We start from the raw sequence: 13,100 nt of genomic DNA on the forward strand, positions 1-13,100 counted from the left end.
TAATCATCTGGCAACCCAGCAATCATCCAACTTTTGTCCTTTCTTTCTATCCCGACAGCTACACTCAGGAGCTCTTTGTCTCCCATTTTGATTATTATAATTATCTCCTTCCTCGCCTCCTTAGCAGCAAAATTCCTCTTCTCCTCCAACACGCTATACAAACACGGCTACTAAGTTCATTTATTTTAGCTTTTTGGTCTAATTTGCACTATCTTCTATTTGCCATAAAGGTGAAGTTTCCTGCTGGCAAGGCCACGTTGTACGAACCATCTGGGAGTCCTCTTTCATCTAGACCAGTAGTTTGTAATTTAATCATCTTCCTTATCTGCTCCACATTCACCTGGGTTTGTCTAGAGCAGACCTTATCTTTAGTATTTAATCGAGGTCATGAACTGCCAGAATACTGTATCTGAGTGAAATAGCTCATCAAGATACTATTAAATTATAGCTGGCAAATTAGGAAATGAATCAAAGACTGATGGACACTTGTAATTTATTAAGCCAAACTGTCTCAGCTGGTAAGGAGCAGGGGATGCCCTTTATCAGCTTGCAAACCATACAAACCCCAGGATTTGTCCAAAGGTGTTCTGGAGGACTGTAGTCCAGTGTAGAAACATGATTTTGGGAAACAATTCTGCACTTGTACCCCCATTGCAAAAAACAGTTGGGCAGTGGAGTAACATCCTTTGTTATTATGACAGTGCTATCATGAAAATCACACAGCTCTATTCCCCCTGCTTGACTCCCAGTGAAACAGTAGCTGAAGTCCACCATGTAATTATTATTTCCAAGCAGTTTACAGACTTCAACGGTTTTGAGTTGTCATGGTGAGCTCATACTATTTGCTTGTTGTTCTTTTCTTTTTAATGGAGGAGGTGGCTGCCAGGACGCGTAACGTGAGTGTTCAGAGATACAACGTGAATACCATTCGCTCAGGCACTGTAAGTGCTTTGGCTCTAAATTCTAGGCTGTTGAGATGAAGTCCCACAGCTTTCATGATCAGACATTTCACACCTCTGTGCAGGCCAAGTGGGCATCTCTGCCTGTGCCCGTGACCAGAATCTGAGAAGAAGGTGGGACACAGGAGTCAGTATTCCCTTTCATTGGGCTTTTCAGGTTCTAGCCGCCGTATCAACTCCGTGAGGACATGATGAGATGACAAAATATTCTTGTCCATCTGGTGCCTCTATGGGAAGCACATGGACTTGAGCCAAAGTTATAGGAGCCGCAGCTGAAGGCTGGCATGGGATGTCATGTGCATGCTGACATATGGTCTAATGCTCCAAGGCATGTTCATACCATAGTAGCAGGATTAGATTTTAGCTCATGTAGAAGCAATCATAGTGACAGGACCTTGTCTTTGGGCAAGTGCTCACTAGCCTGGAACTGGTCATAGTTCCTATGAACTCCATCATTTGTGACTGTAACTTTGGCTCTTTGTTTTAATACACTTCTTTAGGAGAATCACTGGATGAACAGCAAGCATATTCTAGGCTTGTTGCCAGTGCCTGTCTGATCAGCTGGTCATCCACATAAGGACAGATGTGCATGCCCTGTCTCCTCAGGTGCACTGCTCCTGCAGTGAGGAGTCTTAATGCTGCACAGTCTGCAATGCCAGAGACGGAGCTTTGGTCCCACTTCTGAAATAACTTCCCTGTGGACAGGTAGATGACTATGTGGAAGGAGGCTATGTGTAACTCAAGAACCATAAAGCAGGCTTGACTGCAGACAGAGGAAGATGGAAGAAAGCATCACCATCCTAAATCTAATGTGACATATGTTCAGCTTCCCCAGATCCCCCAAAAGACATAGAGCCTCTTTTTCTTCAGAATAAAGAATGGCGGTCTCGCCTGTATTTTGATGCAGCTGCTGCAATGAAGCTGCTTCATCCCCTCGGCATCCAGAATGGAGATCCGTCCAGTGGAAGGAGGTGGAAGGTGTCTTCTGCATAACTGCCTAGTTACTACAGTGCTTGCTTTTACAACAAAGGTCTGGATTTAAGACCCTTCTGAGTTTGCATCTGAACCCACTGCCGCGTTATGCAGGACAGTGCCAAAACCCTGAATAGCCTTGGACAGGGCTGCTCCCAATTCCTCCTTTTGAAACTGGTCATAAAGCGATGCAAGAGCAGTGGTGCCAGAGAGAGCACGCGAGGGAGTGCAAGCAAGCAAGTGCAAGCTTGCTTCTGATCTTGTTTATGAATTTTCTTTAGTTTCACTGAAAAACCCACCATACTCACAAGCAGACTCTAAACAGATTTCCAAAGTATAGTACTACAAATTGTCTTAAGTGGGTAAAGCATTCCCACCTGTATTTGGATTTTGAGTTAAAGGCTGTGCAGAGCTACTAGCCATTTGTTTAGAATATAAACCAAAATCCAACTCATTTAAGATCCATCCAGCCAGTGTGCCTAACAAATCAAGGTAATTAACAATGGCTTCAGAGGCAGGGGACTTTATTCTACGAATAAAGCAATATAAACTAGCTGTTTATTTTTAAAAAGCAAATACATGCAAATACAAAACCTATAACCCTAAAGGGACTTTAACCCTTTCAAGACAGTATTGTACTGCAATACCTTGTTCTGTGCAGAACTGAGAGCACTGATCCAACACTTTTGAATACTCCTGCAGTGTACAAAACATGGTATCTCTGTGCACGCACACACACACGCACACGCACAAAGCAGCTGAATAAGAAATTCAGGAGCACACATAGAATGGTGTCTGAGTAAGATGCTCACACGTTCACCTGACATACGGTAGCACATGCTGCAATCCAGCCCACTCTCAAAATGCTTTCATCTCACCTATTTATTTCCTGCCAAGAGGAAACGGGATACACTGGTACTTCTACTTTGCCAGGCTGACCACTTTCATGTACTTATATATAAATTTATAACTGGATTACTCAGTTTTCATACAGTGGCCAAAATGAAACCATGTTCATTTTTGGGTCTTACTGCCCATGTAATTATACTCGATCTTGCAAATACACAGTAAAAAGACATTATTCAACTATGCCAAGTCACTAAAAATCCCATACATAAATTTTGAGTACAAGTTTATGAGCCTGTAAAATCTTAAGTTTTCATCTTGGCTTTTTATTTTTGCAAATGAATCTGCTAATTCTGTCTTATACTGTTTTTTAATAGCTATCTGAAGATTGTAGCTGGCAATTTTACTATTCAGTTATGTACTGGAATCCACTTCACTATGAGAATCTGAACATTTTCTCATACTGGTAGCAACTATGGATTCCAAATGGCATCAGACTGCACATTTCAAAATACGTATTGGTACCGCCTACTATCATATCCATAAGTCTCTTACTTATTTAAGGTTTATGAAGCCTCATTAAACAGTTCCTTTTGAGTGAATCACTTTGACAATATCATGCATGAGATGAAATCGAAATAAAAAGTCAAAGTTCACATTTGACCAGTTAGTTTTGAAGCCAATTTTGAAACTACAATCTGCCTTGTAACAAATATTAGTAACTTCTCTCAGTCCAAAAGGCTTAAAAATGCATCACTGACATAATTTAATACCTCTTGGAATAAGACAGCATCTGTAATCCCTGTGGTACAAGACTGTTTACTTCTCTACAATTAGCGGATGCCTCCAAGCTACATCACTAATATGAACATTGCACTGGGGATGCACCTGCAACTCATCTACTTGAGAATGAGAGCTTTTTTTTTGCTTTTGCAATATCTGTACACACTCATCTGCTGCTGAAAGGGCAGCGCATCCCTCCTGCACCTTGGATTCCTTTCAGCCCCAGAGCTCAAGGACATACCGTCCTCTGAAGAACATGGGATGGCACGATGTGGACGTGCATAAGGACTGAACATCTTTAAGACCTCCCACCACTACTTTTTTCCTTTTGAGTAATATCCATGTGCCTGTTCCACTGCAGGCCCTCCCAAAGCAGTGAGGAGAGGCAGAGCCCAAAACATGAGAGAGACAGAGCTACAAGTCCCAGGAGAACAGAGACAGAAGAATCTAAATTCTCAAATACAGTATTTGATCCTGACATGGTATTTGCCTGGCTAGTTTCACTAGGAGGCCTATGGAGGACAATTCTACTTTTGGGGGAGAAATGAAACGGAGATTGAAAAGTAGAAAGGGATTAGCAGAAACAAGGAGACTGCCATCTATATCCACATCCTCCTCCTTTATGTAAGAAATGAGGAAGGAATGCCCCAGACCCTGCCTGTTTTCAGTGAAAGAGTCAACTCTGCTTCATCTTCCTCTTCAGAGACAAGAGAAGCAGATTTCGTAACAATTCCAACTTTGACATTTTGGTCTTAAGTCAGCAAGATATTTAAACACCTGCTTTGTGAATAGCATTACGTTGCTGGTTCCCCAGAACTTTGACTTGAAATGTTAAGAACCTCTTTCCTAACAAGAAAACCTTTAAGAAAGACACATAATATTCAGGAAGGTAGCAGGATTCAAGAACAAAATCTAAGTTCCCTACTGCCGCAGTAAATATCTGATTGGTTCAGACTGTGCAATTGGTGTATGGAACATTAGTGATTTAACATTACTGCAAGGAAAGAGTCTACCTTGGTGCTGTGCTCATGCCAGTAAGTATAAAACCATCCCCTTCCTACCTGGTCAAGGAATTCAGATGTGTAAATGCCAGATGGAGTCTACTGTAAAGAACAAGTCTCTTCCTAGCTCCAATTAAACCTTATTCCTTTGATGTAAACACATTTTATTCTCGCTTTGTGTTCCTATTGTGATTTGAAGTAAAGGCAGTAATCTAGTTGAAAACACAACTTGTAATATTTCCTATTTCACGCTGAGAAAGATGAAAGCGCTTAAGTTCTTGAAGGCATCTCTCAAATATAATTAATAAATCTATTCTGGCCAGGACAGCAAGATTTAATCTCCAAGTAGCAAAGGTCAGTTTACAGCAGGTGGGGAATGGAGATAAGGAGACAGGGCTGCCGACTGCAGAGGGAGTTTGTGAGAGAAAATAGCTGGAAACAAATAGGAAACCATAAAACATAAATCCATCCTTGGAGCGCAAATATGTGAATGGAAAAATAAAGTATAATCCCTCTAATAGGCACAGTTCTTGCCAAATATCCATGATTTTGGATGGCTGCAAGAGTCTGCAATTTGGGTGGGAACAAAAAGCATGTATAACCTTGACCCCCGTGCTGAGCTCAATCTATTGCATCTGCATGATTTTCCCCAAACAAATCCATCATCTGCCCTGCTGGAGCACACTGCTGCACAATGCTGAGAAGCACAGTGGATAGCCAAGAAGAGTTATTAAGACAGAGGTTCCAAGGTTTTGGTGGGTTTTGTTTGGTTGGTTGTTTTTTTTACATTATAGAAGATTTAGGATCTCTCTTCACCCTTAAGCTATAAGGGTGAAGAGCTATAAGAGAAGGAGGCTGCTGTAAGCCCCTCTGTGGAGAGACACGAGGCATATCCACATGACACTTCCCTTGAGAACCAAAACCATCAACTGCAATAACTGAAAGCACAAGAAAGCATCTACAACTAACAGGGAGGGATCTGCAGTCAGCAAACATGTCATTTTTGTTGTTTCTCTGTATCTATGAATGATTAAGGAAGATCAAGATACTTTTATTCACTGATAGGCTTCTTTTCGTCCTTGTGCATCTGCTGACTGGAAGACATCCAGTGAATATCAACACTTTTTTGAGCAGCATTAGGTTAAAGATGGAGAAGCTAAAGACACATTGACAGAAAAATTAGGTACCTAATTTTCATATGTTCTCCTTAAAAACCACTATGTGGCTGACTTCAGAAAGATTAAAAAATTGTGGGGGAGGACCTCAACATGGTACAAGGTTATATGTGACATACTCCCCCCCAGCATGTCTCAGATTGCAGCATGCTATAGATTTGAAATATATAAATGGAAAAAAAAACCAACCTAAAATTTAAAAATGTTGCTCTATCACATTAGTACAACCCTATGTAGAAATCTTACCGACTCTAAATACACTGGACAAGTGGACAGAATTCAGTACCTGAGAAGCAGTCAAATAATATATCTAGCTTTTAACTTCTTTTTTGTAAGTGAAATGTCCCTTTCAGTACATTTAAAGTAAAATGTAACTATAAAAGAAGCCACATTTTCAATAACAACCCAGTGGCACTTAAATACAATAATGAACATCACAGCAAAACTTCAGGATGACTTTGGACAGCCTGGACTCCCAATTCATAGACACTAACTTTCAGAACACAACCAGAGGGAGAAAGTTTTGGAAAAAGATACATTTTTCTTACTGGGAAACTTACACTAAAATAATAATCTGTTCCCATTAAGTCAATGTTTTTTGCTTCTGACTTGAATAGGAATATGATTAAAAGGACTACATAGAAAGAATAGATGAAATCCTGATTAAAAACTGTTTTATTCAAACCTCTTTGCAATAAAAACCCCTCAAGCCAGAAAATAAACATTCTCACAGTACAATGGTTTCAAAAGAGAATGTAAAAAATAAATGTATATAAACTCCATCACTGATTATATAAGTGCCCTGTATGGCACTATAGCCTATTAGTGCAACTCCATTATTTTTATAGAAAAATTGTATTTTAAATTAAATTTGTTTTCAAACACTTAATTTTTCAGGTATATGATTTAAATTTGCCAAATTTATTACTTAAAAAAAAAAAAATCTTTAAATGGCTATAAATTATTTAGAGTGACTTTTTTGATGTTAAGCTTCCTAGTTCAGTCAAATAACTTACTGAAGTTGTCCCATGCTACTATGCTGTCAAATTCTGCCCCAAGATCTGCACAGGCATATGCCTAAAAAATTGAACTGCGAAGTCTGACAGTTTGAAAACTGGATGGGAAGATGGTATGCTTGCAGCCTCAATTAATTCCCTAGAACACGTGTATGTGACTGTAGATCCCTCTGTGTCAAGTTGTTGGGGGTTTTTTTGGAGGAGTTTAAGCCCAGGTAAGGAATGATTAGCATGTAATTAGCTGAAAAGCCACAGATCTTCGGGCAATCTAGTAAGCGTGAATTACTACCAGCCCTTAGCTAAAACAGCTTGTACAAAAGTCTGCGTGCTGCAGATACGTAACCAACAGGAAATGGTTGTCTGATTGCATGAATTTTACACATCTTCCAGCTTTCTAGTTGATCCGAATGCTACGTCTAGTGCTCAGAGGCATCTTGCATTAAAGACTTACGATCCACAGAAGAAAGGATTTCACTCATTCATCTATGTCATTTTACACATTTGGTAGATTACTGAACAATTATATTCTTCATTAATTAATCATGCCAAACCATGATATGTTCGCCACCTCTATAAACAGGTGCGTTCTTATTACAACTACAGCTGGGAATAAACCGTGTAGCTGGCCTGTGGCTTGTTTTGCGTTTCCAGCAGCAGTATGTTTCTTGGAGATAGACTGAGCCTCATTGTAATTTTCTACAAACCAGTATCAGGCCAAAGAGCCATAGGAAAACACATTCTCACCAGTTTGAAGGAAACCTAACTGTTTTTCCACCATCAGGTGAAACTGAAGTAGATCATTTTTCATCCTTCAATCAATAAGCATGTAAGTAACTCTAATTAATGGGAATACTCATGTGAGTGAAAGCATCCATAAGATTATGTGACTTTAGGATTAGACCATACGTAAAAAACAATGGCTTTGGTAACATGTTAATATATTCACTAGTACATATTTTCACATAGTGAATTCAATCTAGATTATCATATATTAGCTATAAATTCTGTTTATAAAAGCAATGTGATAGGGGCACATTTAGAGTGTGTGGAAAGTACTTTGAAACATACTTGAAGATTCAAGAGAAAACATAGCGCATACATTTGTTTTTTTCTTAGATACAACATGCAAAATAAAAATCTACCTTTAAATTTTGGTATTACTTGAAATTAAGACAAAAGGCACAACAGACTTCCTACTGAATACCAATGTAAATGCAAGGGCAATGGAAAACAAATGGGTAACAGAACATTATAAAAGCAAAAAGGGCACAGTACAAGTAATCACAAGTTGATATTATTTAATACTGTGATGATAGAGAAAGGAGCAGGCTTACTAACTTACCCTCATCTTTGCACACGCATCCTGTGTTGACTCTGTGCCTCTTAACTCTTTTACCAGCATAGAACCTAAATACTAAAATAAAAAACCATTAAACTTAATTTAATTAAAATTCCAGAACAGACAAACATCTGCAGAAATTCACTAAAAATGCCTAAAAAACCATAGTGGTAGCAGTCAACTTAATATATTGCTTTAGCATTGTTTTTACTCTGCAGTTCTCTGATAAATCATTTAAACCAGTGTGGTAACCAACCTATGAAACAGGATGCACAGCAACAAGTGTATTGAATCAGATGGAGCCCTTTGAAACGGTATCTGAAAGTCTTCTAGCTTATCACCTTAGTCACTCAAAGAACAAGCAAATACTACAGATTTCGTCTTAAAAAAGCCATTTGATTAAAAAATGGAGAATCTGCTTTTTTGAGTTGCCATCTGCCAAACTCATATTGCTATGTGTGCAATCACGTGGATGTGAAGGCCAGCAGCGATGTTAACCTCTGTGTACTCAATCTGTAGCTAATTTGTGTGCAAATAGCAGAGCCCAATGTCAGCAGAGAAAATAAATCAGAACGCAAAACTAGTTTAAACCATTATTTCTTCCTAAGAAAAGGCTGACCCTTAACTATTATTTTGACGCCTTTACTGATCTGAAGGAAGGCTGGGTGAGAGGAAGCAGCAGGGTGCTGGTGCTGGGTCCTGGCTCAGCTCGCTGAAAGCCACCGTGCTCTCAGAGGAGCCTGCTCATCTCCGAGGGTACACAAGGCAGCGAGTGCCTCACTGACACATCCCCTTTCCTGCCTGCCTCTTCCCCACTATGTCACTTGCTGGCATGTGCAGGTGGAGCCCTCCTGCCCCCTGACAGCAGGCTCTGCTCCTCTGGATGTGTTCCTCTGGGGTCTCAGTACCTCTCTACACCACGTCTGAATGGCGCTGCTCCTCCAGGGATGGAGCTGGCTGCATCGTCCCTGCCGTTCTCGCCTGGCAGGGAGCAGTCTTGTTACTGCTAACAGGGCTGCGCGAGAGCTACGCTCTGCATTTCTCCTACAGACGCTACAGGCGTGTGCGTTTGTGGATGTGCACATGTTCATATAGCTCTGTGCAAACAGGATGTTTCTGTATTTCTGTATGGTGTCACATGCAAGTCTGGCTTAACTGGGGAAAGAGCACAGCAAGCCTCCCCTTGTCTTCTCCTCCCCAGGCACAGAGATGTCTCTCTTTGCATTCTCACTGCAGCGCAATGCCACGGCTTCTCTTCAGTCTTCAGTCCTAAGTGAGCAACACAGGAGCTGAAGAGAAGTCATGCCACTGGTGAGAATGGGGTAGGCGAGCTGCAGGAGGAGAGAAAGCGCCATGGCAGGAGCCTCTTCGCAGAGGATGCTGCAACCCACCACTGCTGCCTGACCCCTTTCATTCTACCACACTGACTCCCCTTGGAAACAGCCTATGCTGACCCAACCAGATACTGAACCAGCTTAATCTTAAACAAGAACCTATCAAAAATAACTTCAGTTACAGCTGAATGCAAGCTGGAACTGAACAGAAAGTGTACTGGTTCAACTCTCTGGTCTCCTGACCTCAACACAGATATTTTCTTTAAAGCCTTCAGTTCACACTGTGTACCGCAGGATTCTCTGACCTGCAAGAAAATGCATAAATATTTCAATGTAGACAGTAGCCAACACGGTAATTGGTGAGAAACACTTTACAGGGCATTATAAATGGAAGGGTGAGCAACACCAACACTAGCAGATAAGCACAAGCAGAAAGGAACGAATGAAGGGCATTCCTGGAGGACTGCAGATGTGAAAGATTCATAAACCAAGCAGCTGAGAGTCCAGCTGGGGGCTCGATGGCGACATGAATAGGGCTTTGGGCATTAATTTGATGGGATGGCTTGGTATCGCCCTTGCAGAAGAGCAACGAATTTAAAGCAAGCTCTGAAATGAGAAAATTAAACAAAAGCACATTGAGTTGAACTGTATCTTTGGATCCGGCTGTCTGACACCTTTGGCATCCTTAGCCTTCTCTGGGAAGGATGCAATTAATTTCTTCAATTTTTTTATTTTATTATTTTTTTATGGACTGTGACACAACAAATGGGTACTTCCTTGAAAGCTACCAGTGGGTCAGGCATCAAGGAAGAAAAGCAGTGCTTTTGAGCTCATGGCAGAACAAGAGGAAGAAAGAGACAGGCAGTTCCTATTCCATCTGCACAGGAGCAAAAAGCCTCAGCTGCAGGCATTCAGAAATGCTTCCCAGGCTGGACTGTGGAATAGACTAACAAATCACAGAGGTACTGTCCAATTTAGTTGTCAGACAAATCTGAAATTCTAGGAGGGAATTTTGCTTTCCTTTGACTTGCTGTGCTTTTGGAAATGTTCCTTCTCAAAGACCCAGAGCATGTGGGAGCAACGCAGAGGACATCCAACAGTTCAACTGAGTGATGTGGCATACAATGAAAGCTGCCCCCATTATAACTTCCAAGCCAGGGTTTTACTCTATAAAGCTGAAGTCAATACAGCTCAGGGAGCTGAGACAGTGCAGTGACACATGGTCCTTAGGAAAGGAAGGTGCTTCCTTAATCACCAGTAACTTGGATATTCCTGGTCATCTCAACTTCTTTTCTTTAATCATCGACACGCCTTCCAATCTACTACAAAGGTTACATCTGATTATGAATTTACTGCTGGATCGAGTAATGAGATCAGAGGCACTCTTGAGATAAACCTGTTCACTTTACTGAAAACTATGAAAAATATTTAAAGAATTAGAAGTCACTAAGCTTCCTTTTCAATTTGAGGTGCTGCATAGGAGGAGAGCAAGACCGAGAGCAGGTGAGCTGGACCTTAACTGTGACTGGCTGAGGAAGAGAGAGGTTCTTGTTACCGTCCAGGGACAATCCCTGCATTCATGGCAATTTCTACCCCATGAAGGTCTGATGAAGATACAGACGTGCTCCAGCGAGACAGGCCTGTAACACCCCTTCTGCCCCTCCTCAGTGGGAGCCAGGCTCTGTCTCACCTGCACTTAGTCTCTAATTCCTACCTTTCCGGATATGCTTTGCATCAGGTCCAGCAGCCCCCAACTCTCCCCCAAAAGCTCCAGTGTTTGGTGAACAGAGCATTATCCTAAAAAGCACTAAGGATCCAAGCCCCTTCAGGTGAAGAGGATCTAAACCCCACGTCCTGGACAAGTGGTTAACCCCCAGCTATTACGCTAAAGGTACTACAACTACTGAGCCCCTTTCCTTTGTAAAATAAGTCAGCCTTGCTTCATTAGGTGGCCACCTCTGAAGAGGACGCAGTGCTCTGGGAAGCACCTTCAGCACCTTTAACAGTGATTTCCAGCGAAGTCAGAAGGGGAAATGTAAGAGTTTAATTAGGTGGGCTGAGGTGCCTCTTCAGCTCCCCAGAAGCACCAGCCCCCCCCGCCCTGTTGACACGGAACTCAAGGCTTCAGAAAAGTGTTCTTCATTTAAAAAACAAAGTCTTCCAATATGACTTTCTGTACTTCAGGAGACCCTCCTCTCCTTCACAAGTGTTTATAACAGCTGAAGACGACTAATCGTCTTTAGCTGTAGAGAGAAGCTCTGTTTCTCCAGGGACGGGAAGTGGGAATCGGTTACAGCTATTGGGAGGTAAAAATAAATACTCCCTGCCCTGAAGGAACTGACTGCTACTGGTACTTCAAGTAGTCATCAATTTGGGAGAGTCTGAACGTGCCGTCGTCCCACGCATGGAAAACACTGCTTCAGGACCCTGATCTGCATCCTCCCTAGCTCCCTTCCCCAAAAACAGGTGTATAAAATTCAGGCAAGGCAATACTTACTTTAACTACCGTGCACACAGCATTAAGGTAGGCATGAGGATCCCATATTATGTTTTATTATTTTTCCATAAGTACTAGACAGGGATTTGTGACAAATGAGAAGTAGAGTTGTTTGCTCTCAGTGTCACTTCTACAACACTTAGCCACTTATTCATAGTGTCATTTCTCTAACGCTATTGCTACATAGACTGCAATGTATCACAAAATTCATAGCAAAAAGTACTGTGCATCCTTGTTTCTCATTTATTACAATTACAGTATTTCAGAGGAAGTGGCCTGTCTCATTAAAAGTGACTGAAAAAATATTATAAATGAAAACAACAACAGTCTATCAAAATCTAAGATTAAGATATCTACCCCAAATCAAACCACTAAATTTATCAACACTTACAAATGCTTTATAATCGCATGACTGGAAGATGAGTTTCTCTGGATGATGTTGCCAATATTGTACAGGTGTTGATGCTGTGGCTTCATTTGGAGGTCGCAAGGTAATTGAAGGCTCTCCCCAGTCTCCTGTCTGAAAATCACAGTTGTTCGAGATATAAGAGAAGTTGCAGGCAAATTCGCTATAAAATAGCCCTCCATTGTTGTGCTCAATTAACAATAATTTATTTTCTACACATAGAGCCACGTGACTAAAATAAGGGAATACAACTCCTACAACATTTTTCATGATTTAATTTATAATCCAAAGTCATCTACTGTAGTGTTTAATGAGGCTTTAATTAAATCTATTTGTCTTGAGAATAAAATCATTAGGCACTGGAAATGTTCCTTAAAAATAGCTGTTTACAATACATATATGAGGATGAGAGCACTTGAAAAAAAATCATGAGATGCACAAAAATGCCATTCACAAATTCCGCTATGTGTTTTACAAGCTTTTCTACACAGTTAGTGTCTTCTGTTATCCAGCACACATAACCAATAACTAACTTTCCTAAATGGCTAAGTAACTGAGACTTTGCTTTGATCTCAAGACTTATTATACATTCTTCAAATATATGAGGCATTCTTTAATCTCTTTTCGAATATTTACTTTGATCACCTTCTCTTGATGTCTCATTGTAGAGCTACTAACATTGCCCTTCCACATTCATCATTCTCACTGATATAGGTGACTGCCTTCCTGAGCTGTCATCTCCCCTCTTTCCTCAAAGCCCTCAGAGAACATG

At 40.9% G+C, this 13,100-nt stretch overlaps 1 protein-coding gene across 6 annotated transcripts in view; it reads right to left on the minus strand.

Annotated features, from left to right (window-relative positions):
- ANKS1B (ankyrin repeat and sterile alpha motif domain containing 1B) overlaps positions 1 to 13,100 on the minus strand; it is a 452,062-nt gene that overhangs the window by 17,681 nt on the left and 421,281 nt on the right. For all 6 annotated transcript variants that reach the window (XM_075497691.1, XM_075497704.1, XM_075497731.1 and 3 more), the window contains 2 exons: positions 12,314 to 12,442; positions 8,095 to 8,166 (listed from right to left, as the gene is read on the minus strand). In XM_075497691.1, coding sequence (XP_075353806.1) covers positions 8,095 to 8,166; positions 12,314 to 12,442 — 201 coding nt within the window. The remainder of the gene's footprint in view (positions 1 to 8,094; positions 8,167 to 12,313; positions 12,443 to 13,100) is intronic.

Source organism: Mycteria americana, chromosome 1, assembly GCF_035582795.1.
Source record: "Mycteria americana isolate JAX WOST 10 ecotype Jacksonville Zoo and Gardens chromosome 1, USCA_MyAme_1.0, whole genome shotgun sequence".
In the NCBI taxonomy this organism is placed as follows: Eukaryota; Metazoa; Chordata; class Aves; order Ciconiiformes; family Ciconiidae; genus Mycteria; species Mycteria americana.